This window comes from Manis pentadactyla, chromosome 3 (genome assembly GCF_030020395.1).
Source record: "Manis pentadactyla isolate mManPen7 chromosome 3, mManPen7.hap1, whole genome shotgun sequence".
Classification (NCBI taxonomy): domain Eukaryota; kingdom Metazoa; phylum Chordata; class Mammalia; order Pholidota; family Manidae; genus Manis; species Manis pentadactyla.
This window is the reverse complement of record NC_080021.1, coordinates 68,472,165-68,499,667: the sequence shown is the minus strand read 5'-3', so window position 1 is coordinate 68,499,667 and position 27,503 is coordinate 68,472,165. Positions and strand designations below refer to the sequence as shown.

Genomic DNA, 27,503 nt, shown 5'->3' with positions numbered 1-27,503 from the left:
CCATCCTCACTCTACCAATACCATCTGAAAAACTAAAATTTTACTCCTCCTTCAATGCTTTGCTCAAATACCATCTCCTTTAAGGAGCATTCCTTGAGGATCCCAAAACAGGTAATTTTTACATTATCAGTATGTGTACAGCATGTTTTATACATGTATATTAGCACAATGCATTCAAATGTCATTATTTTTGTATATGCCAATTGCTTTTAGAAGACTGAACACCTGAGAATAAAGACAGCTTTTCACCTTTGAATCCTGAGTCCTAATGTAATGTCTGCCATGGAGAGGCTGTGCAATAAATATTTATTGTAGTAATGAAGTCAGGTTTGCAGATCAATGGAAAGAACCAAGAAATGCTTTGTGGAGCAGGTGGTATTTGAAATAGGTCTTGAAAAACTTCTGAAATATTTCCTGAATTTAAAAAATATTAGGATGATCAGTATTCTAACATATACAAATGTTTACGTCTTCATCCCTCTCCTGTTAGTACATAAGAATTTTCCTGTGTAGCTTTGTCTTTTCTATTCAAGGCCCTAGGTGCAGTGCTCAGAGCATGCTGAAGACTTAATAAATATGTTAATTATCCAATTTGAAGAAGCATCTTCCTCGTGTCTCCTAGAAGAAGGTTCCACACTGATTCTCCAGTACTATATGGTATCAAAAATAGACCCAGACTTTTTAGCTGGCATTGATAGCTCTACACCATACCTTAAAGCAAATAAAAATATTGATACTTTGTATATTTAATTTCTTCTGAACATATTTAAAAATATGTAAGGATAAAAGCATGAGTAAGTTTTCCTTTGATCCACAATGGAAAAGGTATGAAAACCCTGGGTACCTCACTGCTATTCAGCTTAACTCTCCCTGGGCAGATCACTTGAGTCTGATTGGATAAGTAATAGCTGGGCATCTTTCTACTCCAAATGGTGTCTATTTCAGGTTATCAATGATGGTTAAACTCTTGGGTATTCTGACAGATTTCTTATCTGAATTATTAAATGGAATAACAATACTTTCTGGGCTATTCCCTTCTTGGCTATTGCATGTTTCCACATAAATAGTTAATTTAAGAAGTCATGCAGATGAAAAAACACTGACATCAATAAAGAAATTATGAATTGCAGAAATCTAGAACACCGTGGAGAAAGAAAAATCTATACTGTTGCAGTCTGTTTTAAATACAAGTATTCCCTTCATTTTAAACCTTCCTATTTAACCAACATAAATATTTTGTCCTGGTAGGTATATCATGGTTAGGAGCCAGGGAAATCATCATTAGGGGCCTCAGTGTTTTTCATTTGTTTGTTTAAAGAAGTCTAAGAGCTCTGTGAAGAAACCTCTGCTGTCTGCAGATCTTCAGCTCAGAAATCCCTGCATAATAAGAAAAGTTTGGCTAAATTTCAGGAGCTCATGTAGAATCTAGAGGAAACATCGTGAAGTGGAACAGGGTGGCATCTGGTTGTGGATTATAATCCACATAATTGTATGTGGATTAGGAAGGCAGATTTGGAAAGAAGAGTTGGCTCGCATTTATCTCTTCTTCCTGTCAAAAGCTGCGTGTTTCTCTCCCAACCTTTGGGTGTCTGCACGTTGGGAGTTTTCAGCTGAGTTCTCAGCCCACAGTCGCCCGTCGAATTGATCGAGGCCAATGCCAAGCCCAGTTTTCAACCTAAAGACAACTTCATTTTAGTGGCAAACACACCGTCTCATAACTCTGCCCTTCTCGCACCCTGAGCTAGTTTAGCCAGAGCAGGAGGTGCCGAGGAGAGGCTCAGAAGGGGCGGTGGCAACGACCCCCCTTGGCACTGCATTTGTAGCTGCCAGGAGTAGCCAACAAGCACCAGATTTATGTGCACTTTGAAAGAAGCACTTCCACCATTGGCTTTTTGAGCGGCGCTGTCGCTAGGGAGCGGCGGGCAGGCGAGCACAGCCTCCGGGAGAAGCCCGGGCTGTTTGTTCTTGTAACCCGGGAGAGGGGCCCCCACAGTCGGGCGGGCAGGTACACACACGCACGCACACGCACGCTCCCGGCGAGTTCGAGCCCCGCGGCCGCTGTCCGCCCGAGGGCGCCCCCCGTGCCTCTCTAGGCGAAGCAGCGCCCACCCCTGATTCCTGCTGCTGCCGCCCAGAGGAAAAAGGAGCCTGGAACCTCCGCCTCGAATCCCCCGCCGGCGCCGGGCGCGGCGGAGAGCTGCGGGGTGGGCGCCCAGGGGAGAACGCGGTGAAGAGTTCGCCCTCGCCGGGGAGTTGTCTGAGTTGACGGCGCGGTGCCCGGGCTTCCAGCTCTCGGCGCCCCACGCGCTCGCGCCTCCCGGGGCTGCAGCCCACGCCCGCGTCCGGAGCCCGGCCCGCCGCGCCCGGGAAGCCGAGCTCTCGCGCTCCTGTCCCGGTCCGGCCCGGGGGAAGGAGGTTGTCCCCGGCCGAGGCGCACGGTCGCGCGTTCTTCCCGCACTCTGCGGCCGCAGCTGCCTCTCCATGGCGTCTCATCAGCAGTCCCGGATCCAGGCTTACCTGGAGAAGAACAAGATCGGTCCCCTGTTTGAGGTAAGGCGCTGTGGCTGAGGGCGGTCCCGTTTGTCTTTTGGGGAGGGGGTGCGGAACACCCCGCAGGGAAGGAGGGATGGAGAGCAAACGCGCGGGAGGGAGCGGCTCTGTGAGGGCCATGTGTCCTGGAACTCGGCCGGGAGGGCACTTCGCGGCTTACCTGGGCGCGGACAGGTGCGCTCGGGAGGGCCCAGCCTCAGCCTGGCAGGGGAAGTTTGGGCCGTCACACTGTCCGGCACCTCGCTGCCGCATGCACAGGACCCGTGCAGACTGGGACGGACGGATGCACACACTTAGACTACCTTACGCACGCACCCTTCCCAGAATTCACACACTATCTGGCGTGTTGGATTTTTTTCTTTCTTTCTTTAACGTGGACAGTAGTAGAACCCGAAAAGGTGGTGGAGGTGTTTGGCAGTGGGAAGCTTAACTGGAAGAAAACAACTGGTAAGGAATAGGCTTCAATAAGTGCAGGAGTGTTGAGTGGAATTGTCAAACTGAGATGCTGACATTGGTCTCTGGACGGCAGGAGCGTCCTTTGCATTGCAGCCCCTACATGTGCTAGGAGGAGAAAGGGGCGGAGAAGGGTTCGGGAAAAGCACACACGTATTTATAGGAAGGAGACACGCAGCTCTGAGTTATTTTCTCTCGCCATCAAAGAATTGATGATCAAATACAGTAGGAGAAAGGAAGAGCGGGAGGACACGAGAAAATGAGAACTGGAGACCGAAACCCAGCCCCGGCAAAGCGTCCCGCCGGTTGCCAGGGCGCCGGGCAGAAGCGGAGGCCGGCGGGGAGGGACACCCACCGTCCCTTCCCCTCCCCGCCCAACATTCCAGCGGGCCGCGGACAGGCAGCGAGAGGACGTGGGAGGGTCGAGATGCCCCCCCACTCCACCCCGCCCCAAAGCTGCTGTGGCCACTCTTGGGGATTTACATGTGCTCGGCGTCTAAGGTTGAAAGGCGGCCGGGGAGGAGGTAGCGAGGAAACGGTGCTGCTTCTGTAGGACTGAAGAAAAGAGCATGGTAACTGCAGAGAAGCAAAATAATGAGACTGATGCCCTAGCGGGAGAAAGAGGGAGGAAGGCAAAGGTGTGATCAGGTCTTTTCCCTCGGGAGGAAGGGTTTCAGATAACCAGGATTTGCAAAATCTCTTAGTTCCCCCCCGCCAACTTTAAGTTAACGTTGTACTTGTCTTGAAAAATAAGAACATTGTTTCAACCGAAACTCGTTGTATACAGTCATAAAGTCCCGCGGTGCTCGTATTGATTCTTGTTTCTGCCAGTGTTAGCAAAAGGAGTCTATATACATTCTACTTCTATTTTTGCTTTTAGTCGAGTGATTAGAGACTAATCATTCAGATATATACATGTGTGTGCCTATATACACACACACATATTTTTTAAAAGCAGAAACGTAATAGCTCTTTGTGGTGCAGTGTAGTAATTGCATCAAAAGGAACATAAATACTTGAGTGTTTCTACTCTCCTAGAACATAAAGTATAATTTACAAGGGAGAGTAAGTGCATTGTTTTTAAGAGACTATTCTCATTTATTAACTTTTTAAAAAATTCCCCAGATTCTTCTCAAGTGATAATAATAGAGTTTGGAATATATGTAAACTTTCTACAATAATTAGAAAATAAACCAAACTTGGTTTTTATCAAGTGCTCATTTTTTTAAATGCTCACCAGCTAGTTCTGCATTGAATTTTAAGTGATGGCCAAATTTTCTCATAAAATCGTGACCTTTTCATGAGCAAACAAGGACATACACTCTGTACATTTTTTATTTTTCTGGTGATGTATTACATACATTCCCATTAGCTTGCTTTGCAGTGATGAACAGTTAATTTTTAAGAGTTGTTGTGCACTTTAAATAATTGATTAGAGAAAATAGATAAGTTCTCTTCTACTAAAAACAGGTCCATATGCAACAATTATGATCATGACAGAACTTGGTTCTGAGAGAATTACACATTCTTTGCAAAACTGGAAAATCTCGCTAGTTTGTAGACTGTCTCGCCTCATGCTGGAAAACCAGTGAAACTAGTGTAAAATGGATATTGTGGATCTAATATTCTCCAAGCATGCAGGATGTTGGGCAGTGGTTCTCATAGGAATTTTTCAGAAGCTCAAAAGAGGAGGCCAAGAATCTGAACTTAGTATGAAGTGGCACAATGATTGCAACATATTTAATTACTGGAACACATTATAAGAAACAGTGACATAAGCTAAATTCTCCTTTTACCAGTCACAAAGTGAAATAGGTGACTCCAAGTTTTATTATCTGTGCTTTGTTGTGACTTTTTTGTGTAGAGACACTGGAGTTGTTGACATAGGCTAACTTTACTTTGAAAACATATGAGACCTGACAATATGTCTCCTTTATGGATTTTGTAAGTTAGGAATGTTTTAAGAAAACTTATTGCAGTGAGACACTTTAAAGAAAGAATGTGATTATTTAAAACAATAGCAAAGGTAACATTCTGGTATTGAGAATCCTTATATCCTGTTTTTGTTTTTAACCTGTAAGCATACTTAGTTTATTACTAACATTTTATTATTTGAGAAGCTTACCAAGAGCTACACAGAATATGGTGTTTCAGAAACTACTTTAGATTAAAATTAATCTCATTTCTGGGTCATTTAGGGGTATAAATTTGTACTACCTTTAGATATGACTTAAGATGTTGAGGCATTACAAAACCATGCCTAGAAATCATTGCACTACAGACTTCCACTATAGACATTGATATTTTAATTAAATAATATGAGTACATAAGGAGAAAATGGTAATATTAACTTAACATTCCACAAAATCTTTGAAATTTTTATAAGATGTGATACTTTTAGTATTCTTATTGGCTTATTCAGGGCAGGCAAGTAGTGAACACCAGTCTATAAGGAATGCTTGGTATCATTCCAGTAAATTAGAACTATAATTCTATTTAATATAGATTTCCACACATAATTCCTTACTTAACTGGGAAGATGTGAAATGGTTTGGCTTCCACCAAAGTAGAACATTTTTGAAACATGAAGAGGCAAGATTCATGGCATGGTGCAAACACAAAACTTATCTCAAACCATAAGACCAACTATTGTAAAAGTTTAACTTAGTTCCCAAGAGGTTATATGATGTGGAACATCACAACAAATTCCTTAATTTCAGCATAAAGAAGTATGCAATTTTCAGTTTCTTTTGTTCCTATTAAATAAATAGAATGATCATTTGAAATTTTTTCCTTGGAACAGTGTTCAGTGTATTCATATACCTTGGCTTTTAGGCCTGATCACACTCACAAGAGAGTGAAATACCAAACAATTGAAAAGCAGAATAATGGGTTTTCATAAAGTCACCATCGAATTTTTAAGTCTCTGTATACTGAAGTTATGGCAAACCAAATTTACTACATTTCTCTAAATGTGGTCTGACCTACTCCATGTAGAATGGAACCACTTTATCACCTTCTTTGCTTAGTTCAAAATACTTCTCACATGGTCTAAATTTATGTGCACTAATTTAGCATAGGTGTTCAAAGTTTTATTGAAATATCAGCAAGAATATAAAAAAAAATAAACACATAGGAGTGCTGGAGTACAAGAGAGGGTGCTAGGGTAAAGACACTGTTTTTCCTTCTTTATAACAGAAGTTCTTTATTATAAGTGCTGACATCTCTTTTGTACCAATATATGATCAGGTGAAATACAGTCAGTGATATGTAGTAGGAGTATTTGCAATGGCCTCAAAGGTGCTTTAAAATAAATGGACTCCGTTGGGGCAGGCTCCTCACATGCTGTTGCTTCTTCCTGCTATTTAGAGTGCCCCTTTGTAATTCCACCCTTATTTACTCCCTCCACATCCCCTGATAACCACTGATCTCCTCTTTGTGACTATGGAATAATTTTCCTTTCTAGAGTTTTGTATAAAGTGAATCATACACTATGCACTTTTTTTTGGCATATCTTATTTCATTCAACATAATTAAGTTTGCAGTTCATTCCATGTCATATTATGTGTCAAACATTTATTTCTTTTTATTGCTGAGCAGTTATTTTATCTGAACAAGCTTTCATTTCTCTTGGGTAAATACCTGGAATGGATTGGCTGCATCATGTGGTAGATGTATGTTTAACTTTTTAAGACTTGAGGCACTAGTTTTGAAATGTGTATGTACAATTTTACATTCCTACAAGAGCGTACAGGAGTTCCAGTTCCATATTTTTACAAAAACTTGGTATTGTCTGTCTTTATAAAAATAGGCATTCTAGTAGGTTTGTGTGGTTTTAAAATAATACTTATTTCTCACTTTATTTGTTCACTTCTGTCACACATTTAAAATGTCTCAGAGACCAAAATAAGAGTGACTTTCTGATGGAATGCAGAGCAGTCATACATGGGATATAAAACTAGGGAACTCTGTCTTCTCATCTATCACACAATCTCATTTTGTGGTTTTAATTCACATTTATATTGTGTCTCCATCCTTACTCCACCATCTGAGGCCAGGGTCAGTGGAAGACTTCTCTCACCCCTGTGATAATGAGGCATCACTGAGATCATGTCACAGGAGGCCTAGAGAAGAGTCAGGATTTTCATCATCACTCAGTGGCACGGCAGCCCTGCTGCCATGAGATCCATGCCAAGATACATCATAATTAAAGTTCTGAAAAAAAAAAAGACAAGAAATATCTTGAAAGCACCCAGAAACACCATACCTATACAGAAAAATGATTTGAATGACAGCACATTCTCATCAAACCCATGGAAGTTAGAAGGAAGTGGAACAAAATTTCCCAGTGCTGAAAAAAAGAATCTATAATTCTATACTCAGAGAAAATATTCCTCAGTAATGGAGGGGAGATCAAGAGAATGTGTTGCCAGCAGGCCTATCCTAAATGTAGGCTAAAGGAAGTTCTCCAAACAGAAAGGAAATGGCGCAAGAGAAAACATTAGGACATCAGGAAAAAAGAAAGAGAATGGAAAGAACAAAAATAATGAGTAAATATAATACATTTTTCTTCTCTTGAGTTTTCTAAATTGTTTGATAGTTGAAGTAAAAATTATAACAATGTCAGATGTGGTTCTAATATATGTAGAGAAAGTATTTGACAATTGTATTATAAGCAGGGATAGGTAATGGGGTACAAAGGTGATAAGATTTCTATACTTCATTTGATCTGGTAAATGACAACACCTACTGATAAATTGTGTGTGTGTGTATAATGTAATACCTGGAACAGCCACTAAAAAGAGCTATACAAAAGCCCTCAAAAACTATAGATAAATAAAAGTGGAATTCTAAAAAATGTTCAAGTAACCACAGGAATAGGAAAAAGAAGAACAAAATAACACAAAACAGAACAAATATCAGTAACATGATAGATGTTAGCTCTACTATGTCAATAATTAAATTAATTGCAAATGGTCCAAATTCACCAATTAGAGAACAGAGATTGTCAGAGTGGATTAAAAAACATGACCCAATTATATGCTGTCTTTAAGAAACTCACTTCAAATACAAAGATATAAGTAGGCTAGAAGTAAAAGAATGGAAGAAATACATTATGCAGACATCAAAAGAAAGCAGGAGTGGTTATGTTAATGAGAGATAAAGTAGACTTCAGAGGATGAAAATGACCAGAGACAGAAACTGTATAATAATAGAAGGGTTGGCCCGCCAAGAAAAATAGTAATCCAAAGTGTGTATGCCCCGAACAGCAGAGCTGCAAAGTGTGTGAAGCAGAAACTGATAGAACTAAAGAGAGAAATACACAGATCTACAACTATAGCTAGAGACTTCAAAACCCACCTCCTGACAATTGAAAGAACAACTATTTAGAAAATCAGAAATGCTATAAAGGAACATATCAACCAACAGGATCTAGGTGACATTCGTAAACCATTCCACCCAACACCAGCAGAACACACATTCTTTTCAAGTGGTATAAAATGTATATAACGATGGACTCTTCTGTAAATCATAAAATAAACCTCAGTTGAAATCATACAAGGTGTTTTTTCTATCACAATGGAATAAACTAGAAATTAATTATAGAAAGAAAACAAGAAAATTTCCAAGACACTGGGAAAATACACAACAGAGTTCTAAATAAACCATGGTCAAAGAAGAAATCTCAAGGAAATAAAAATACATCATACAATGAAAAAGAAGGCATAAGGTAATAAAATTTGTAAGACACACTGTAAGTCATGCCAAGAGGGAATTTTATGGTATTAAAATGCATACGTTAAAAAAGTGGATTGATGTGACTGTTTTGAATAGGACTCCTGCTTTTTATGCCATTCCTCTCTGCCCTCCCTGTAGGAAAAGACAATTGAGCCAGCTAGACAGAGGAGTTTCTACAGTAAAGGATGTCTGAGTATTGGTAATCTGCTGACAGTAGGTATTTATTCATTTATTATATCATATTTTGTATCTAAAAGTGGATCTTAAGATCTCAAAGGTGGGAAACAAGTGTCTTGCCTCATGCTTTATTATGCATCCACTGTATTATCTAGTGGAGCACAGACTATAAAATAGAGGCTCAGTAGGTATCTGTTGAATTAAAACATTGACTTTTGTATTTTATCTTTCTATGAAAATAAAAATTGAAGATAGAACTTGCAAATAGCACCTTAATATTTATTCCTTTAAGATGTAGAGTGAAACATCCCCCATCACATTAATTAACTTCTATGAAGAGGGAATAACTTTAAATTAAGTACTTAATTATCTAATTTCCTTTCAGTCGTATTTTTCCCATTTTAATATCCGCTTTCAGGAGAGGGCCTGATAAATTAATTCACACTACTGTGCAAAGTGTAATGCGTAACTCCCCGCCAAGCATGTTTGCATTGAATAGGGAGGAAGTGCATAACACAATTCTGTGGAATGAGGCAGGTGATCTTTGGAGATGACGCTGAACAAGGTACTTGATCTCTTAACATCAGTGTCCTCATCATAGCAAGAGGATTTTATGAGGAATATCTGAGGTGAAACAAAGACTGAAGAACTCAGTCCAGTGCCTGGCACTTGGTGGATACCTAGTTAATTCTGGCTCTCATCACAGTAGATGCTATTTATCTTTTCTGTTAGTATTGATAACCTAGTAACAGACCATGTGGGGAGATGTTTTTGAAGGTTGGCCTCCTAGTGTCTTAAGATTAGAAAGACCTCAAAGTGTGCATTTGCCTCTTTAGGTTGTAGCTCTGGTATCTCTGAAAAAGTATTGTGGCACAGGTGAAAAGGGAAGTAGCACTTTGTTGAACAAAGTGTGTATATGGTATGTACGTGTATGTGTGTTCATGTTTGCTCATCACTGGGGTCAGGGGAGGCCTTGTTTCTTCTGTATCACGAAACTGAAAATACACTTTGGCTAAATTTGGAAAAAATTATATATAATTAGAAGACAATCAAGAAATCTCATTGTCTTAGAGAGGCAACCTGGATCACCCTTAACTAAAATAGCACACACAGCTCCAACTCGCCTGTCACTCTCGTAGCATGATTTTCTTTTTCTTCATATGCCTTATGATATACCTGATTTCAGACTATATTGTTTATTCTACTAGAATATAAGCTCCAGGTATTTTTATCATTTGCATTCATTCGGCACATATTTATTGGTGGTACATTATTTATCAAAAATATAAATTCAAACAAAACATTTCCTGTCCTCAAAAACTCGTATGTATTTAGAAAAGACTGATATACTTGGAGCACTCTCAACCATTATATTCTGATAATATTTCAAAAGCCTACCTTGGTTTTCTATTTATATGTCATTTTCATATTCATCAATACCTTCCATCATTATTCTAGTAGAAGTAAGACATTCATATTTGGAATTCAGATTTAGAGATCAGTTTTCAAGAAAGTCGCCATAAAATCAAGTATGTAAACTGCATAAGATCAGAGGCAGATTCGTTAAATAGAGTAGTTTCTGTTGTTTTGTTCTTGGAAGTTCTTAGCAACGGCAAGACATCTAACCATGAATTATTAAAAATATTGAAATAATCTGCTTGTTGGGTAGTGTTCAACATGAAACATACTAATAGTTTTAAGTTGTAACTTGTTCCTTTAACATAAAAAGGATAATTTTCTTTTTGAAGTATAGCCTGGAGCGTAGATGAGTATATAACTTCTGCTTTTCCTTCACTGCTGGAACATATTAATCTAAATTCATAGTGACAAGGTATATTGAATTAAGAATTCATTTGATTTGTCCGTACATTGAAGTATCTATTTGTATAAAGCTAACTTGCTTGTATAAGATGTATTGTAGCTGTAGGTTTTTGAGATATATTTAATTTAATGCTCTTTATTTCTATGAATTCTCTAGAGGACCTGGTATTTTTTTGGTTGTTTCATTTTTTCCTGTTACATTTTAAATTTATAATATAATCATCTTAACATTAAATAAAATGGTAACTAAGACCAGCTACAACTTATTAAACAGAATATTATTCTATTCTGACTTAAAATATTTATTAAAACATTCCCTTATATCCTTCCTCTTACTGGGATAACAATGATATGAAAAACAGTTAAAATAGACAGATGACAAATACTCTGCCTTCTGGAAGTTCATAAAAACTCCGAGCTTTCATAGAATTATTTGAAATCTAACCCTCACTTACATTCAATTAAAACACTGAGGTAACATCCAATTGCTGCAGTCTCTAGATTGGTAGGGAATCCAAGAGATCAGAATTACTAGGTTTGTCAACAGTTTAGTTTTGAGAAATAATATTCATGAAGGCCGTCTGTGTTAAGTTCTCAGGTTATTAAAAAATGTAATTTTGGATAACGTTAGTTGAACAGTGACTTACCCATTCTGTATTAGGTTGGCCCATTGAAGAATTACTTTCCCTGAGTAGTACAGTGGAGTGATTTAAGAAGCCTCTATTGAGAATCACTATAAGAACCAGACCATGCAGACACAGTTTTGTCATCTATTTAAAGGCTGTTGTGGAGGGGCATGTTCATTACATTAAGCAGCATCTTTTATGGGAACTACTGCTCAATTTTATGTCAAAAGTAATATTTGAATACTATAAATTGTGTAACTAATAGCATTCCTTTTCTCTCTCTCTCTCTCTTTTGTTTTTTGCATTGGCTTCTGGAAAACTCATAGCCTAGTGATAGCCAGAATATAGGCCATCATCATGAGCATTTATAGCCTCATTCTTTTTCTCACATTGTCTTCACTTGTTTTATTTTCTCTTTTCCCCTCCACTTTTTCTTTATGCTATTTGATCATAATTTATACTTCTTTGGAAGATACCTTAAATTCTTTCTGAAATAATTATTTAGAAATTTATTTCTAAAAAAATTTGTTATGTAAATCATAAAGTGACCTACTCTTGGTCCAAATAATTTAGGCATATAATAGGAGATATATATATATATATATAAATCATGTCTCCTGTTGATACACATTATAGCTAGCTTTTGTTCTTAAAAAAATATTTAGGCTCATTCTAGATTGCTGAGAAAATATTTGCAGGATGATGCCTTCTAATTGTCTTAATGAGTAGCAGAGATGAAGCTTGCTGAAAGGCAAGCTTTGAGACTCAGGGCTTTTCCAAGGTATGATTTCTCTGCTTGAAAGTCCCTCCCTTCCATGCTTCAAGTGTCTGTTTCCTCTTCCATTCAGATCACAGGTTTAAACATGTTGTCAGAGAGGCCCTCATAGGCAATTCAACCTCACCAGCTTCCTTGCCAACCTCCATAATGCTAGTTTTATTTCCATAACTGCCCTCATCAAGCATTGGCATTTTCTTATTTGTTTGTTTAGTACTTGGCTTCCCCTCTTAAATACAACCTCTGTGAGGAAAGGGACTGTCTCACCTGAGCGTAATTGCCCCTGGGCAAGTTCAGTCTGAATTTGGTGAGACCGAATAACAGCAATGAAAAGTTAGGTGTAAAAGGGTTTATTCCAAACTTCATTCTCAAGGTGGCAGGTCAGGTGCTGGAATTACATCTGTCTCCAGCAAGATTGCAACCATCTCCGTCTCTGCCTATGGGCAGAACACTAGGCATATCTCTTTATATAGTAACACTGACAATAATGGTTCATTGCCAATGGGTGTGTAAGCATAGCTTACTCAGTAGGCTAATTACATCATCAAGTAGACTAGGGTCAGGTGAGGATCCTGGCCATGGAACTTCCATTTTCCCTACAGGTACTTTGCCAAGCTTGTTCTCCAACATATCTCCATGATGTGCCATAGCCCACTTCCTGCAATTAGCTATTTGTTCTTATTCTTTTTACCAAATATATTTTTTAAAAGGTTATATAAACTTTCCCCAGATGGGATATTAGGGAACCACTAAAATGTAGAGGAGATAAATTCAAGACTATATGTGAAATATTATTACAATTGCATTAGAAAATGCAAAAAGAATGGAAAATAGGAAGTTTATAGCTTTTATATGAACTACCGAGTTAATAGGCTATTTTTGCTCCTACCACTCATTCAATTTTCCAAACTCTCTGTAGTATTGCTTTTATTATTGTGTCTTGCCTGAGGGTTTCAGCCCCAGGCAAGTTCACTATGGATTCACTGAGACCAAGAAATGACAATGGAACATTCTTGGGGTAAAAGGGTTTATACCCAGCTTAATCTCCTGGTGGTAGGTCAAGCACTAGAATCACATTTGGATCCAGCAGTCTACAGGTCTGTCATCCTCCTTCCTCTTTGCTTCCTCCCAGAGCACTGGGCAGAGCTTTTTATATAGTGACTCAGTCAATAATAGCTTATTGCCTGTAGGTGTGGAAGCAGTAGCCTATAGGCCAATTACATCATCAAGTAGATTAGGGTCCGGTGAGGATCCTGGCCATAGGAACTTCCATTTTTCCCTTACTCCACTCCTCCAGAATTCTTGCCTCACAGTCTACATGCCCTCAATCTTCCGTGATGGTCCCTGTGCGAGAAAGCTGGAGTATTGCAACCAGATTCCACAACAGCAGCAGAGGATAATGAGAACATACAGATAACAACAAAAATTATGATATAGCAAAAATTATGACCCCAAAATTATAAAAATCCTCAAGCCTGAGGACATTATTCCATCTGTATTCAAACCAATTCTACTCAGATGAGTTCATGACTTGCACTTTCTACGGGAGGCCAGTAGTGGTACTGATAGGGAGCTCCATGCACCCCAGCAATAGCAGTTTTTGCTAGGGTGTGTGCCCAATCCATGAAGATGTTAGAGGAGATTAATCTTAAGGGTGATAAGATACATGTTTTAATGAAACCAAAATAGCCAAAACTTGTCCATCAGGCAGGATGCATGTGAGAGAGTGGTGCTGTGATAGGGATGTTGCAGGAAGGGGGTCCCGTCCTGGTCTAGTATACCATATCTTTACTCCTCTTCCTGTGGGGGTTACTGAAGGGTCTATATATAGTGCTATTGGAGGTGCCTGCACTGGCCTTAATGATAAAACAAAACTCCCTGGTGAGATGCTCCTACCTTCTGGCTGTTTGGAATATGTGACTTTGATTTTGGGGGCCACTCTGCTGTTACTCCAGGTACACACAGGAGGCCAGCTTCTAGGTCTTGTTTCCAAGGTGCCAGGAGGTCCAGCCATCACTGGTCCATGTGTCAAAATGTCCAAGGCCACATCCACTTAGTGGAGTCTCCTGAGTTTAGTGCAGTTGGTGCTGGCAGCAAAATATTATTCTGGTGGCCAAACCTTGGCTTTAGTAATTCCTCCTTAGTTTGTACTTTCAGTTGCATAGGGGAGGCAGCAATATGTGTTAGTGTGTCTGTGTGGGTCAGTGCTCCCTTCTTGGGCTTCTCATTTAAATGCTGTAGACTGTCCATAAGTGGACTGACCATCCTCATAGACTATTACTATTGGTGTCTGGACTTCAGGCCAGATTTTAACAAACATTGTATTTCCCTATCATGCCTGCCATGGCAGAATTATAAGGTACATGAAGCTTCCATTTGATTCCTAATTGTTGTACACATTCTTGTAGTGCATGTCCAGTAAAGTGGGTGCCTCAGTCATTCTCAATTATCTGTGATTGGCCACGGGCTGCAAACAGATGCTTCAGGCCTCTTTGGGTTGCCTGCTGGTCTGCACAACGCATAGGAAAAGCAACCAGAAGTCTAGTAGCTGTGTCCACACAAGTCATGGCATAGTGGTACCCTTCTGACATAGGCAGAGGCATAATATAGTCTATCTGCCACTTGATGAGGGATATTGGTCCCTTAACTTTTGTCCCTTATTGCTGTGGGACTCAGTATAAGTCCCTTTTAGAGCATACAATGCACTACTGCTGGGCTCTGCTGACCCCTTCAAAGGTCAAAGTCAGATCCTACTGATGAGCTACAGCTCACATTCTCTTTTGCCCTGCATGCAACAAATGTTGCTGTAAGCACTGGGCCATATAAGAGGCAGGCTTTCCTTCTAGCCAGCGCACCTGGGCCATTTCATCTGCTTCATCATTTGGTGGGGATGCCAGCATCAAGTGATCTGTCTAGAACTGTTCTAGTCTGATCACAGCCCCATAAGTCTTGCCACAACTCTTGCCCCCAAAGGGGTCACTGACCAATCAACCAGATGGCATCATACCATGTCTGTAGCCACAGAGTCAAGCCTTAATAGACGGCCCAGTTGTCAATGCAGACAATATTGTGGAGGGCTCCTAGATGATCACAAGCCACACTGCCCGCAACTGTGCCCCTTGGCTGCTCTTCCCCTCACCATCTTCCATCCATATTGTCTCAGTCTTAGGACAGAAAGCTATGGCCCTTCATTTCAGGGACTGCCCATGGCTGGAGCCATCTGTGTACCATGCATCTTCAGGTATAGGGGCTCTTCCTTCCCGATAATGGCTCTCTGCTACTAATGGATCTAAAGTAAATTCTTCCTGCCTTTCACTAGTATATGTCTGTCTTGCCAATGGGTTTCAGCCCCGGGCAAGTTCACTATGGATTCAATGTGACCAAAGAAAATTGACAGCAGAATGCTCTTTGGGGTGAAAGGGTTATACCCAACTTTATTTCCAGGTGGCAGGTCAGTCACTAGAATCCCATTCACTCAGAGAGAGTCTGTATGCAGCAAGCCAGTCTCTGCCTCTGGGCCCCTCTGTCCACACAGCTGTCCTCTGGGCCTCTCTGCACAGCTGTCCCATACAGCCATCTGCTGGGCCTTGGCACTGCCACCACTCCAGCCTCTGCTCTGTTCTCTTGCAGCCTTGCAGCCCTACCACCATGTTGTGCCCAGAGCACTGGGCGGAGCTCTTTTTATAGAGTCAACAGCCATGTATTGCCCACAGGTATGCAGTGAGCTAGTCAATCACGGCCAGGTGAAATCACGGCCAGGTGAGAATCCTGGCCACAGGAACTCTCATTTTATCCACATGTCATTGGCCCCAATAAGCATTGGAGTTCTTCACTCAAGGGGCTAGTAGACAGGGTGCTACACTGTTGTAGGCACACGCCGCACTTGGCCAGTGTAGGCATCTGTGCCACACCAGTCTGTAGCTTTTTGGTCCAGTCTCAAACCCACCCCACAATGGGATAACTGGTTATTACCTTTATTGGGGCTATTCCAGTGATGAGTTCTGTAGCCAGCAAGGTGTGATACGTGACAGCCAATTGTTTCTCTGTTAAGGTGTACTGTACCTCTGCTCTTTTCCAGAATTGTGACAAGAATCCATAGGTTGATGAGTTTGTTCAAGCCTCTGCCAAAACCCCAGCCACAACCATCTATGGTTACAAGACCATCCAGCTCACAGGGCCTTGATGGGTCTATCACACTCAAGGCCTGCATGGCCTTGACTGCCCATTTTGCTGTCTTTTCCCAGTTGTGGGGAAAATTGAAGTTCCTATGGCTAGGATCCTCACCTGACCCTAAATTACTTGATGATTTAATTGGCCTACTGCTTCCGCATCCATAGGCAATGAGCTATTATTTAGTGAGTCACTATATAAAGATCTCCGCCCAGTGCTCTGGGAGGAAGCAGAGAGGAAGGAGGTTACCGACATGCAGACTGTTGGATGCAGATGTAATTCTAGTGCTCGACCTATCGCAGGGAGAACAAGCCAGGTAATAAACCTTTGTACCCCAAGAATGTTCCATTGTCATTTCTCAGTCTCACTTCAACCATAGTGAACTTGCCCAGGGCTGAAACCCATTAGCAAGACACCAGTCCCACCTGATGCCCTTTTGTACCAAATGGTATAAGGGTTTCAGAATTTGTGCCAAGTGTGGGATAAACTCTCCAGCAGCCTAGAAGACCCCAAAACTCTTGTAACAATGCCACAGTTGTAGGGAGAGGAAAGTCCTGGGCTTTATCTATGACTGATTCTGGTATAACTTTAGTATTACCCAACCAGACGACCCCAAAGAATATGGCTGACAAATCAGGTCCCTGAACCTTGGTACTGTTCACAGCCCATCCTTTCTCTTGTAGATGTTACAGTAGTCTAGGTGCTGCACCTTCTAGATATGAAAGAAAATCAGACGTGAGCATGACATCATCAATATAATGGTACAGCTGCACTGTTGACAGTTTCTCCTCTGTAGCCAAGTCCTGGGCTATGAGTCCATGAAAGATGGTGGGGCTGTGGAGGTATCCCTGTGGAAAGGCAGTGAAATTTCATTGCCATCCTTCCCACTTGAATGTAAACTGTTTCTGACTTTCCTGCTCTATGTCAATGGGAAAGAAGGCACTGGCAAGATTTACAATGTAATGATATTTCATTTGTGACTGAGAGTATCCGTCAGGTCTGCAATATTGGAGACAGCAGCATGCAAATGAAGTATGATATTATTCAGTACTCTGTAATCCATGGTCATATGCCAGGAACCATCTGGCTTTTTTATGGGCCACACTGGGGAACTGAAAGGACTATGGGTGGGCTTTATAATACCCACCTTCTCCAGTTCCTGGAGCATTTCTCCAATATCTCTATGCCCTCCAGGGCACTTCCATTTTCTCCACAATTGTTAAGACTTTTTAGATGATTTTGTTTCCTGGAGGACCCTACATACTCCCCTGTGAGTAGTGTGTTTGCATATTCGTACTGAATTTCTTGTCAATTAAAACTTTAATGAGGTCTTTGGCAGAGGATGATTAGGAAAACCCATAATTGAGTAAACCAGATCAGGAGCATTGGTAATGAGAGAACAGGAGCAGGTAGAGAAATGAGCATCACATGAGTAGAAATGGTGCCAGGTTGGGAGGTGGAAGAAATGAGTCAAAATTTTCAAATACAATCTGACTATCATGCTGTAGGGAAAATGGAAGTTCCTATGGCCAAGATCCTCACCTGACCCTAAACTACTTGATGATGTAATTGGCCTGCTGCTAGGCTACTGCTCCTATACCCATTGGCAATTAGCTATTATTGATTGAGTCACTATATAAAGAGTTCTTTCCAGTGCTCTGGGTGGAAGCAGAGATGGAGGTTGGATGCAGACATGATTCTAGTGCTCAACCTACTGCCCTGAAAATAAAGCTGGGCATAAACCCTATTACCCCAAGAACATTCCATTGTCATTTTTCAGTCTCACTGAATCCATAGTGAACTTGTCTGGGACTGAAACTCCTCAGGTGAGACTATGCCATACCCACCTGCCTCTTTTACAAACCCCTTTTAAAGAGCTGGAAAACACACTGAGCATTGTGTCTAGCTTCACACAGCTTTGCATTATTTCATCTCATGCCTGGATCTTTGTAGGAATACTCAGGAGTCAGGTACCCTAAGCATGAAAAGACACAAAAACTAAGGTGTCCTAAGAAGGTGACTGAAAGCATTCTAAAGGAAATATGTTGAATCTCATTTGGCTATGTCTACAACCATGCTGGAATCTGCTAGAACACCCACGTAGTGACAGTATGTGCAGGGCATTTCCTATGCTACAAAATGAGTGCATACTGTTTGAAAGACTTCCCTTGTAAACCGTCTTATATGTAAGATAAATGAAAATTAAATTAGAAAAAAAAAATAAAACAATACAAGATGTTCCACTTTCCTTTCCTCTTTGTTTCAGACATGGTTTAAAAATTCTTCCCACGATGTAGTTAACTAGCTCTCTTCTCTGTGCTTAAACAAATACATCTGGTAAATTATCAAATCCTTTCAGTTAGTTCTTTGAAATGCCTTTTGTGTCACTCTTCTACTCTTGTAATCATCACCAACTTAATCTTGGCACCCACACAACTCCATCAGATTGTCCTGCCCCAGTCCATTCTGCATGTGGCTGACACACTGACCATGACAAACTGATATCTATCATGCCATATCTCCACTAAAAAGTAAACACATACTGTTTCTCCACTCACTGGGTCCTTGCTTCTTAAATAAGAATATGCATGCATTATGACAAATGCCAGTAACTTTTGACAAAATTCAAGGTTCATGTAAATTTTAAAGATAATCAAACTTCAGAGAATTTTCATGCTTATTTTGTCACTTTTAGCTCTGTGTCCAGACATCCAGGAGGATGATTGAACAGCCCTGGGCCACAGAAAATGCAAAGGTTTTGAAATACTGAGTTATAGGATGAAGTCCAAACTAGAGTGGCATTCAAGATCCCCCAAACCTATTTAACCACAGTTTTCACTTTCCCCACATGCTGCCTTCAGTGTCAGCCAGGTTAGTTTGTCCCATTTCCCCAGTACATATACTTGACAGTCTTTGCTTGATATTCTCCCAACATAGAATATTTTCCCCTTTTTCTATGTCTTAGACTAATTTCCTTGAGTAACAGATTCGGAGATGGAGATTTGCATGCAGAGGGTTAATTGTGGAGTGTTCATGGGAGCAGTGCCCTAAAGGGAGTGAGGAAAGCTGGTTTGGGTAGAGAAAGAAGTTGAATTACGAGGCAGTTAATAGGAGTCCTCGGTCAGATGGGGGGGATCACCTTGAGAGCCCTGGGACTGACAGGCCCATAAGGGGTTGTTCCAGTAGAAGCATGGAGGTCAGGCCTTTGCACTCCAAGTCATTAGGAGCAGGCTTCCTCCAGAGAGAATGGGACCTTAGGTGAAGTGGCTGCCTTCTGAGGAAGGACAATGCTTGACAAGGTCTCAGGTGAGAGCTTCCAACAGCTAACCCTCCTGGCAGTTGGTGAAGGAAGGATCTGGCCCAGTATTTACATTTCTCTATCCAACTATCAACCACTCAGTAGGGAATAGTTCATGTCTTGCCTCTTCAATTAAATATTTTTTGACTGCTCTAGCTTCCCTAGATTTTCTATTTCCATAAACATCTGTTACTGTGCCACTCATTTTTGTGGTTAGCCACAATGTTACTTAACTATTTTCTGGGTTATGGCTTGTCTTTCTAACTATACTGTTGGCTTTTTTATCTAATGTTCCTCCTTATTATCTGATTTTTAGTGTATGCCTCATAAGACTATAATTCAATAGTTGCTGAAAGAATAAATGCTTAAAAATAGCATGGCCTACAGAAACACAAGATGATCTTTCTTTTTCATACAAAGCATGCTAAACCTTTCCACTGTTTCCAAGTTTCACAAATGAAAAATATGCAAAGGCCTCAAAGAAGGTTAAAAGATGATCCTCAAAAGTAAAAGGAATTAAGCTCTCTATAGTCAGTTATTTGAGTCCGTGGACTCCCTACTCTGTGTAAGACAGACTGATTTGGATTTTCTGTTATTTTAATATAAGAGTCCTAAGTTATTCATGTAGTTGCAAATACTGTGATTTGGGTAAAGTAAAAACACAACTATTTATGTAACTCCTTTCAATTTATGCAAGCATAGGTAAGATGCAGCTTAAACAGCATCTTTGTTTAATGATTGCCTTCTCTCTCACATAGGGTGTACATCTGGAGTTCTTAAATGGAGGGCTTTTTTCATGCTGGCTCATATTGACTAAATAATGAAGATTATTCATTAAAATCACAGAGTTTGTACAAATTAATTCTGAATTTGATGTTTTCTTCATTAATACCAGGATTTTATTATTTAATATCTAGCAGAATCCACATTTGCTTTTCATCAGTGGACAGCAAATGCTTCACTGAGCTAAAGAGATCAACTGATCATTTTTACTGTACTCTGGACCAATGAAGGTGCTATGCAATCTATTTTATCAGTTAGATTACTTTCTTCTTTATTTTAGTATTCTTAAAACTGTGATTTTGGAGGAACATTTAGCTCAATGAAGTCCTGATGCAAAAGGATTTCAGAATGCTAACCCACTCTGTGAGAGCAACACAGAAGGTTTTGCCACAGATTATTCTCTGAGATTGGACTAGCAAGAGAATTTAATTATGATAAAAGGAAATTTTTCATTTTGATTCTAAAAATGTACATATGGAAATATGCTAAATTATCTTACGTATTCTTATTTATCCTGAAATTATTTTGAATTTTTCTATGTAGAGAGAGCCTTTTGATTGTGAAAATGACAGTGTTGCTTCTTTATATTATTCCCTCTTTTTTGGTCTCCATTTCATGATATGATGGCTGTTATTAGTGAAAAATAGGAAAAATGACAGTTTTGCTTCATTTCAGTCCTGATAACTTTTATGGTTTCTTTCTGGTGTTATTTTCCTGGCTAAGACCTTTAATACAATTTTGATTAGAAGTGGTTATACTTTGTATTTTTTTGTGTGGGTCCTGATTTTTAGAGGAACAATCATGGCAACATTAGAAGTTTCTGTTGTTGTTGTAAAGCTAAGGAAGTTTCATTCTCTTAATAGTTTGCTAGGATTTTAAAATTGAAAGTTGAGTTCAGTAATAAAGGTCTCTTTTTATACTGAGGTTATATAATTTTGCTCCTTTATTCTGTTAGTGGGAAGAATTACATTACGGGATTTTTAAAATGTTAAGCCTACTTTGCATTTCGTGAAGACATTAATTCTGATCAAATGTACAATCTATTTTTTTTATGTTGCTGGATTTAGATTGCTAATCTGTTATTTAAGACTTTTCCCCTATCCTGTGGGAAGTTTTAAACTTATTTTTTTGTGTGGCTATCTCAGAAACAGTAAGATGCATGTTTAACTTAAAATCTGAAGTTGAGCAATATCTTTACCTTCTTCCTGAATAATGCAAGGACTTGAGAGTGCTTTGCTTCTAGCCAGTTTAGATGCTATTATTCCTTATTTCAATTCTATCTTTTTGTTGTTGTTTTTCAGACCCACAAAACAGGTAGGTAACAAATACCTTAATCCTTTATGCACGTTTTAAGAGCTCTTTTACATACTTCTCCACAAACATCCTTGAAGCCAGTCTTCCAGTTCTGTTCTTCTCAAATCTCTGAGCCATGTATTATCCACTGTCCATAGATCAGTGGGTCTCTACATTTGATAATAGATCAGATAAGTTGACAAGTAAATATTCCTAAAGCTTGGAAACTTTTCTACCCATCTTTCTAGAAGAATTCTGAGTAGACCTGTAATGCTGAAATAGTCTACTTTGATTTTATGCCAGCATATAATGCAAGACTGGGTCTAAACCAGTCTCAAGGTTTTTTTCCTTCTTTCTCCTTAGTTATGGGTCATAATTAACTCCCCATAAGGATATGCATGTGGATTGAGGGAAAGGAGGCAATGTAGCAGAAGTATGTATTTAAGGAGTCTGACATACCTGCATTGTGCGTTCTGGATTACTACCATACACATCTAGTCTTATGGTTTGGTGAGTCAGAGAATATCCATTCATGATGGACAGCTCAGGGCTGATGGCCAATTCATGTCCCAAAGTCAAGTGTTCTTCCAGGCCAAGAAGCAAACCAAGGGATATATCTGAAAAACAAAAGCAAAAAACAAAAACTGGTTATCTAGGGAAACAGACAGGACTTTACTAAAAATCCCTCGGGTCTGTGATGATTCTCCTATGCAGGCTTGCCAGCCTCTCATTTGGAATAGCATCTCAAATATAAGAGCATAAGGATCAAGCACTAGAACAGCCTGTACTGCAGCGGGACCTACCGCAGAGTCTTGTCTTGCTCTGGACCCCTCACAAAGATGGCAGCCTAATGGACTGTTCAGGGTATTGTGGTATATGATGCCACCAAAGTCCAAAAAGGGCATGCCCCTTTGTAGTGTAGTGTAGTGTAGTGTAGCTGTGTGCAGCTGCTTTGGAGAGGGTATATTCTAGGTGTAATGGGCCCTGAGAGATTTCAGCAACTTGATCCATCCCTAAATTTTCATGAGGTCAGAGTCTCCGTTGTGGTAACTCAAGTCAGGTTTCATCTACCAGATTTAGTTATTTTTTTTTCCCCTGCTATACAGATGAAATTATATTTACATAGGCTGCCCATCTATTCTACTTCCATGATTAATTACCAGGCAATATAAAAGATTACTGCTGGCCCACACATTTTGCTTATCATTTAATACCTGTTGCCATTATAGAAAATGTGTCTGTCTGGTCAGTGGAAGTTAAGCACTGCTGCCTGACCACTGCTTCACTGGAAGCCATCACCTTAGTTGAAAGTGGAGCCTATTACAGTGGCAAGAATTCTGTCATCCCTGGCCTTCAGAAGATGGCCACCACAGAGCTTTTCAAAGATACTGTCTTGGTCTCCTCACCAATGTGTTTCCTAATGCTTTAGTGAACAGAATGTCCCTTCAGCCCTGTCTAGAATCGGGGTGAATGAATGTGCAGTTTGTGCATAATAAATTCACTCCCTTATTCTTATCATTCTAAGTCTTTGGATTCTTTCTTTTGTACCATGATATACTGTGGCATCTCAGCCTCACCTGAATGCAGGACTCTTTTGAGACCAAGTGTCAGTTAACTGACCCAGCTGTTAGAACATGAGAGTTCACATTGTACATAGAAACGTCTACACTCTCCCGTATCAATTAATCCAGCCCAATCCAGTGTTCTATTCCATTGGTCTAACATCCTGAGATTTCATTTCTACACATATTTCTGCCAAAATAAATTAGGGAAATTATGGAATGTAAGCTATCCGCTACAGGATCACACTTTTTACCTGCTTCTCAGGAAAACTTGATATCTGACTCTAGTTAATCAGTCTAAAGAAGAAAAGAGGTGGTTGGGGTAAGTCTTAAGGAGAAAAAGGTATCCCACTGCAAGGTGACTGCCCAGGTGAGCTTATTTAAGGGCCCCAAGCAAAGTAAGACTGTCTCCTTAACAAGAAGGGCAAGCTGCATCTGCTGGCAAGAGAAGCCCAAGAAAGCTTGGGGGTCTAAGGTTTTTGGCATCTTTTGTGTCCATTCAAGTGTCCCCATTCTAGCCTTATATTCTTATTCCTTCTAAACCAATGCTGTAACTACCATATATTGGGAACCTGTGAATTCAGATTGCACTGTAATTCTACAACTTGGAATTGAGAAGCTACAAGCTACAAGCTTCTCAAGTTCTAGAATTTCAAAATAATGTGAATTCACAAATTAAAATTTGGTTTGGATTTTCCATGAAATCATAATATAGGTACAGAAATAAAAGATTGAGATTGTTTTATGGCTGGTATTGAAGCTTTGTGGTTCTCTGTGGTTTGAGCTGATAGTTTAAAGCATTGAGCCTGCCATTATTTCTGTGAACTGTCAGTTTAGGAAGAATCTGCCTTCTGATCATCCTTATGTGCACTCCTGAGGCTCACCATTACTATGATAATGGTCAAGAGCTGCAGCCACTCAGTTCCCCAAGGTGCTGGCTTCTGTAGGTAATTTATCACAATAAAATGTAGGTGGTAAGTGGTGATGTGCCTACATGTCATATATTGTTAGTATCATAATTCTCATTGGCAAAGAGGTAAGCTTTGAAGTTCAAGGCCAAACACATGACTAAGATGATCATAAAGTTCCATCTCTGAGGGTCTGGATCCTGAGGACTTTATTAATTAGGAGGCAGTTGGAAAACAGAAATTACATTTGGTATTTCAGTAGAGATAATTTATTATGGGGAATTGGTGGACTAGGAGTTGGAGGACTGAAAAATCAAATAGGGAAAAACTGGGTAATACAGTAACAATAGGAACAGCTACACTGAGCACTTTGAGAATGAAGAGAAGAAACTGGGATTATCAGAAATCAGAATCTCAGCAGAGAGGCCCCTCCTCCTGCTCAGAAAGCTTAGTCTAGATGGTGCCGGTACCTCTGCAGAGTCGTAATAAGAGTGGCTCCCCAGTACCAACAAAAGCTAGAGAGAAGAACCCACTGGGCCAAGGGGTTATATAGACACAAATAGCAAGCAATCAGGATGGAGTGCCTTCTCCCCTCTTCTGATTTTCCCTAAGTTCCCTCTATTGGTGAACTTAACAGGAAGCCAGCTGACAAAGGAAATAAAGTTTTCACAGTTCCACCCCCTGTGTTATGAAGCAAAGTATAGAAATATGGATTTGTTTAGAAATGAAAGTTTCATAATTAGCACACAGATTGTAAATTCCCTCTTGGCTTGGGTTGGAGGAGTATCACAGAAGGAAGGAAAGAGAGATGAAACAACCTGGCTCTCTCTACTTACAGGAATTCCCTTCAAAGAATTTTCCTCTCTAGCTTTACTGTACATTGGCTATTGGAGTAATGGTGATTGAGCCAGTTTGGTCCCTCTTAAGCCCAGAGAAAATGTGTGTAGTGCTTTATATTTACATGAGGGTTCTTCAAAGAAGCAGAACCAATAGGATCTGTATCTATTACATCTATATCTATATTGATATCATCTATCCATATAATCATCTACTTATGTCATCCATATCTATCTTACATACATACATATACATACCCACACACACAAACACACAAGAGAAGATTTATTTTAAGAATTGGCTCATGATTATGGAGGCCAAGAAATCCCATGATCTGCTCTGCAAGCTGGAGAATCAGGAAAGTCAATGATGTAATTCATTCTTAGTCTAAAGGCCTGAGAACCAGGGGAGTACCGGTGTCCAAGGTCAGGAGAAGGTGGATGCCCCATCTCCAAAAGGGAGAGCAAATTCCCCCTTCTTCTGTCCCTCTGTCCTATTCAGGCTCTCTGCGATTGGATGATTCCCATCCATGCTGAAATGAGGACAATCTCCTTTACTCAATCTACTGGTTCAGATGCTAATCTCTTCAGGAGGCACCTCACTGACACATTCAGAGATAATGTTTTACCGGCTGTCTGGGCATCCTGTAGCCCTGTCATGTTAACACACAGAATTAGTTATCACTGTATGCAGTGTGGTTTATTTCTCATCACTGTTCTCAGCTCTAATGCTTTAGCCAAGAATTCTGAGACAGCTGGAACTTGTCTTGGTCCACATCCTATTACACCGGTTAATTTATAATAGAATTTATTTCCTTTAAGTCATAGTACATTTTATTTATAGTAGCGTATGGTCAAAAATTAAAATGTTTTCTCTACATTCATTTTGAAATAACATTTTGAATGAACTCCATATCTTGAAGTTTATTGTACAGTTAGTAGTCTTGGTATATCACATAGTTAAAATAAATATAGATAGCCACATGATATTATTAGCAAAAACCAAAATGATGTATTACAAGTCGTCCTTACTTAAATGGTGGCTATACTTTAGAATTTTTGATTTGAAGATTGTATTAGAAATATATTTGTAACTCCTCTGGTGTGTTTTAGGTAAATCTACAGCAAACACAGGAGGGGAACTCTTAATCCTGTTGCTCAGTTTTTCTTTTCATGAAATCCGATTTAAAATAAAAGTTTTTCCCCATTTTTGACTATGGCATAGCAGATGTGAGCTTATTTCAAAAGCTGACCACTCATAGATATGGTTTGGAGACCCACCTATCCCCCAAACAGAGATAAAATATTACTTGAACTTGCTTGTAATTATTCAACATGAGCTTTGAGACTCAAAGAGTGAAGCCATCAGGACCACACATAGCTCCTAAAACATTAATGTATTTCTCCCAGTGCTGTGAAGAGTCCATATGTAAAACTACTAATCAACTAAAAGTAATTATCTTCATCTTTCTCTTTTAAAAAATAAATGATCTAGGTTTAAAGAGTTTACATAATTTGCCCAATATCCCCTCCAAGTGCTAAAACTGGGATTCTGCCTTAGGGAAAACATGGTTGGTCTTTGCAGTTGAAAATTGTTCAAATACCAGTTTCTCCTTTTACTAGAAGCATGACATTGGGAAGTTACTTAACTGTCTTAACTTCCACGTAATCAGCCATAAAGTAGGGTAAATATTTCCTGCCTTAGTGGGTTGTTGTGAAAGTTAAATAAAGATGTATGTTTTGGCCTAGGGACCAGTGTAAATCAAGACACAGTAAATAGTAGTAGTCTCTCTCCATGTTGGAAAAGGTATTATAGAGTTAACATCAGTAAGATTCAGTGAGATGTTTTTCTGACTCTAACGGAGATGATTTTATGATGACTCATCCACATCCTCTTAATTGGACTTAATTTTATGTCCTATAGGAGAGAGATTTTATTTATGTCCAATAAAGTAACATAGGAAATTCAATTTTGACGTGGGCTTTGCCTACATCATGTTCTCACTCAGTAGTTTCCAGATATTTTGATTGTACAACCCTATCCATAAAAAATGTTTCATTATGCACCTACAATGTTTATATACATGTATAAACTATAGGCATGTACAATTGTCTTAATAAATTTTATACATAATAAAATACATGTAGACAAGGACATTTTCAAAAGGTGAAATAAAAAGAAATCTAAGTAGAAGTTCTTACATTTTCTTCCTCTTCTCTAGCAGGTGGTCATGTGTACCCCTTTAGGAAACTGCTCCAGCCAAATAAGTGGACACACATAAGAGTTGCTGGGATAAAAACTCATTATAAGATGTTCATATGTTCCTTTTTGCTTCTATTGGTATTTTGGAGCCTCTCAAATCCCAGTAAAGAAACATGACCCAAGACAAGGCAATTTTTAGTCATGAAAGATTGATTCATGAAGCATTTGCTAAGAGAGTGGGTCCCCGAAAGTATTGTTTTGTTTGGAAAAGCTAAGCACAAACTACTTTAAATACTTACATGTGTTGAC

At 39.7% G+C, this 27,503-nt stretch overlaps 1 protein-coding gene across 6 annotated transcripts in view; it reads left to right on the top strand.

Moving 5' to 3' along the window:
- The first annotated feature begins 2,136 nt into the window (after positions 1 to 2,136).
- The window catches only part of C3H8orf34 (chromosome 3 C8orf34 homolog), a 429,407-nt gene continuing 404,040 nt past the window's right edge, over positions 2,137 to 27,503 (top strand). For 4 of the 6 annotated variants that reach the window (XM_057498011.1, XM_057498012.1, XM_057498010.1 and 1 more), the window contains exon 1: positions 2,137 to 2,550. In XM_057498011.1, the coding sequence (XP_057353994.1) occupies positions 2,482 to 2,550 (69 nt within the window). In that variant the 5' untranslated portion in view covers positions 2,137 to 2,481. The remainder of the gene's footprint in view (positions 2,551 to 27,503) is intronic. The other 2 variants (XM_057498008.1, XM_057498007.1) reach the window with 1 other exon arrangement.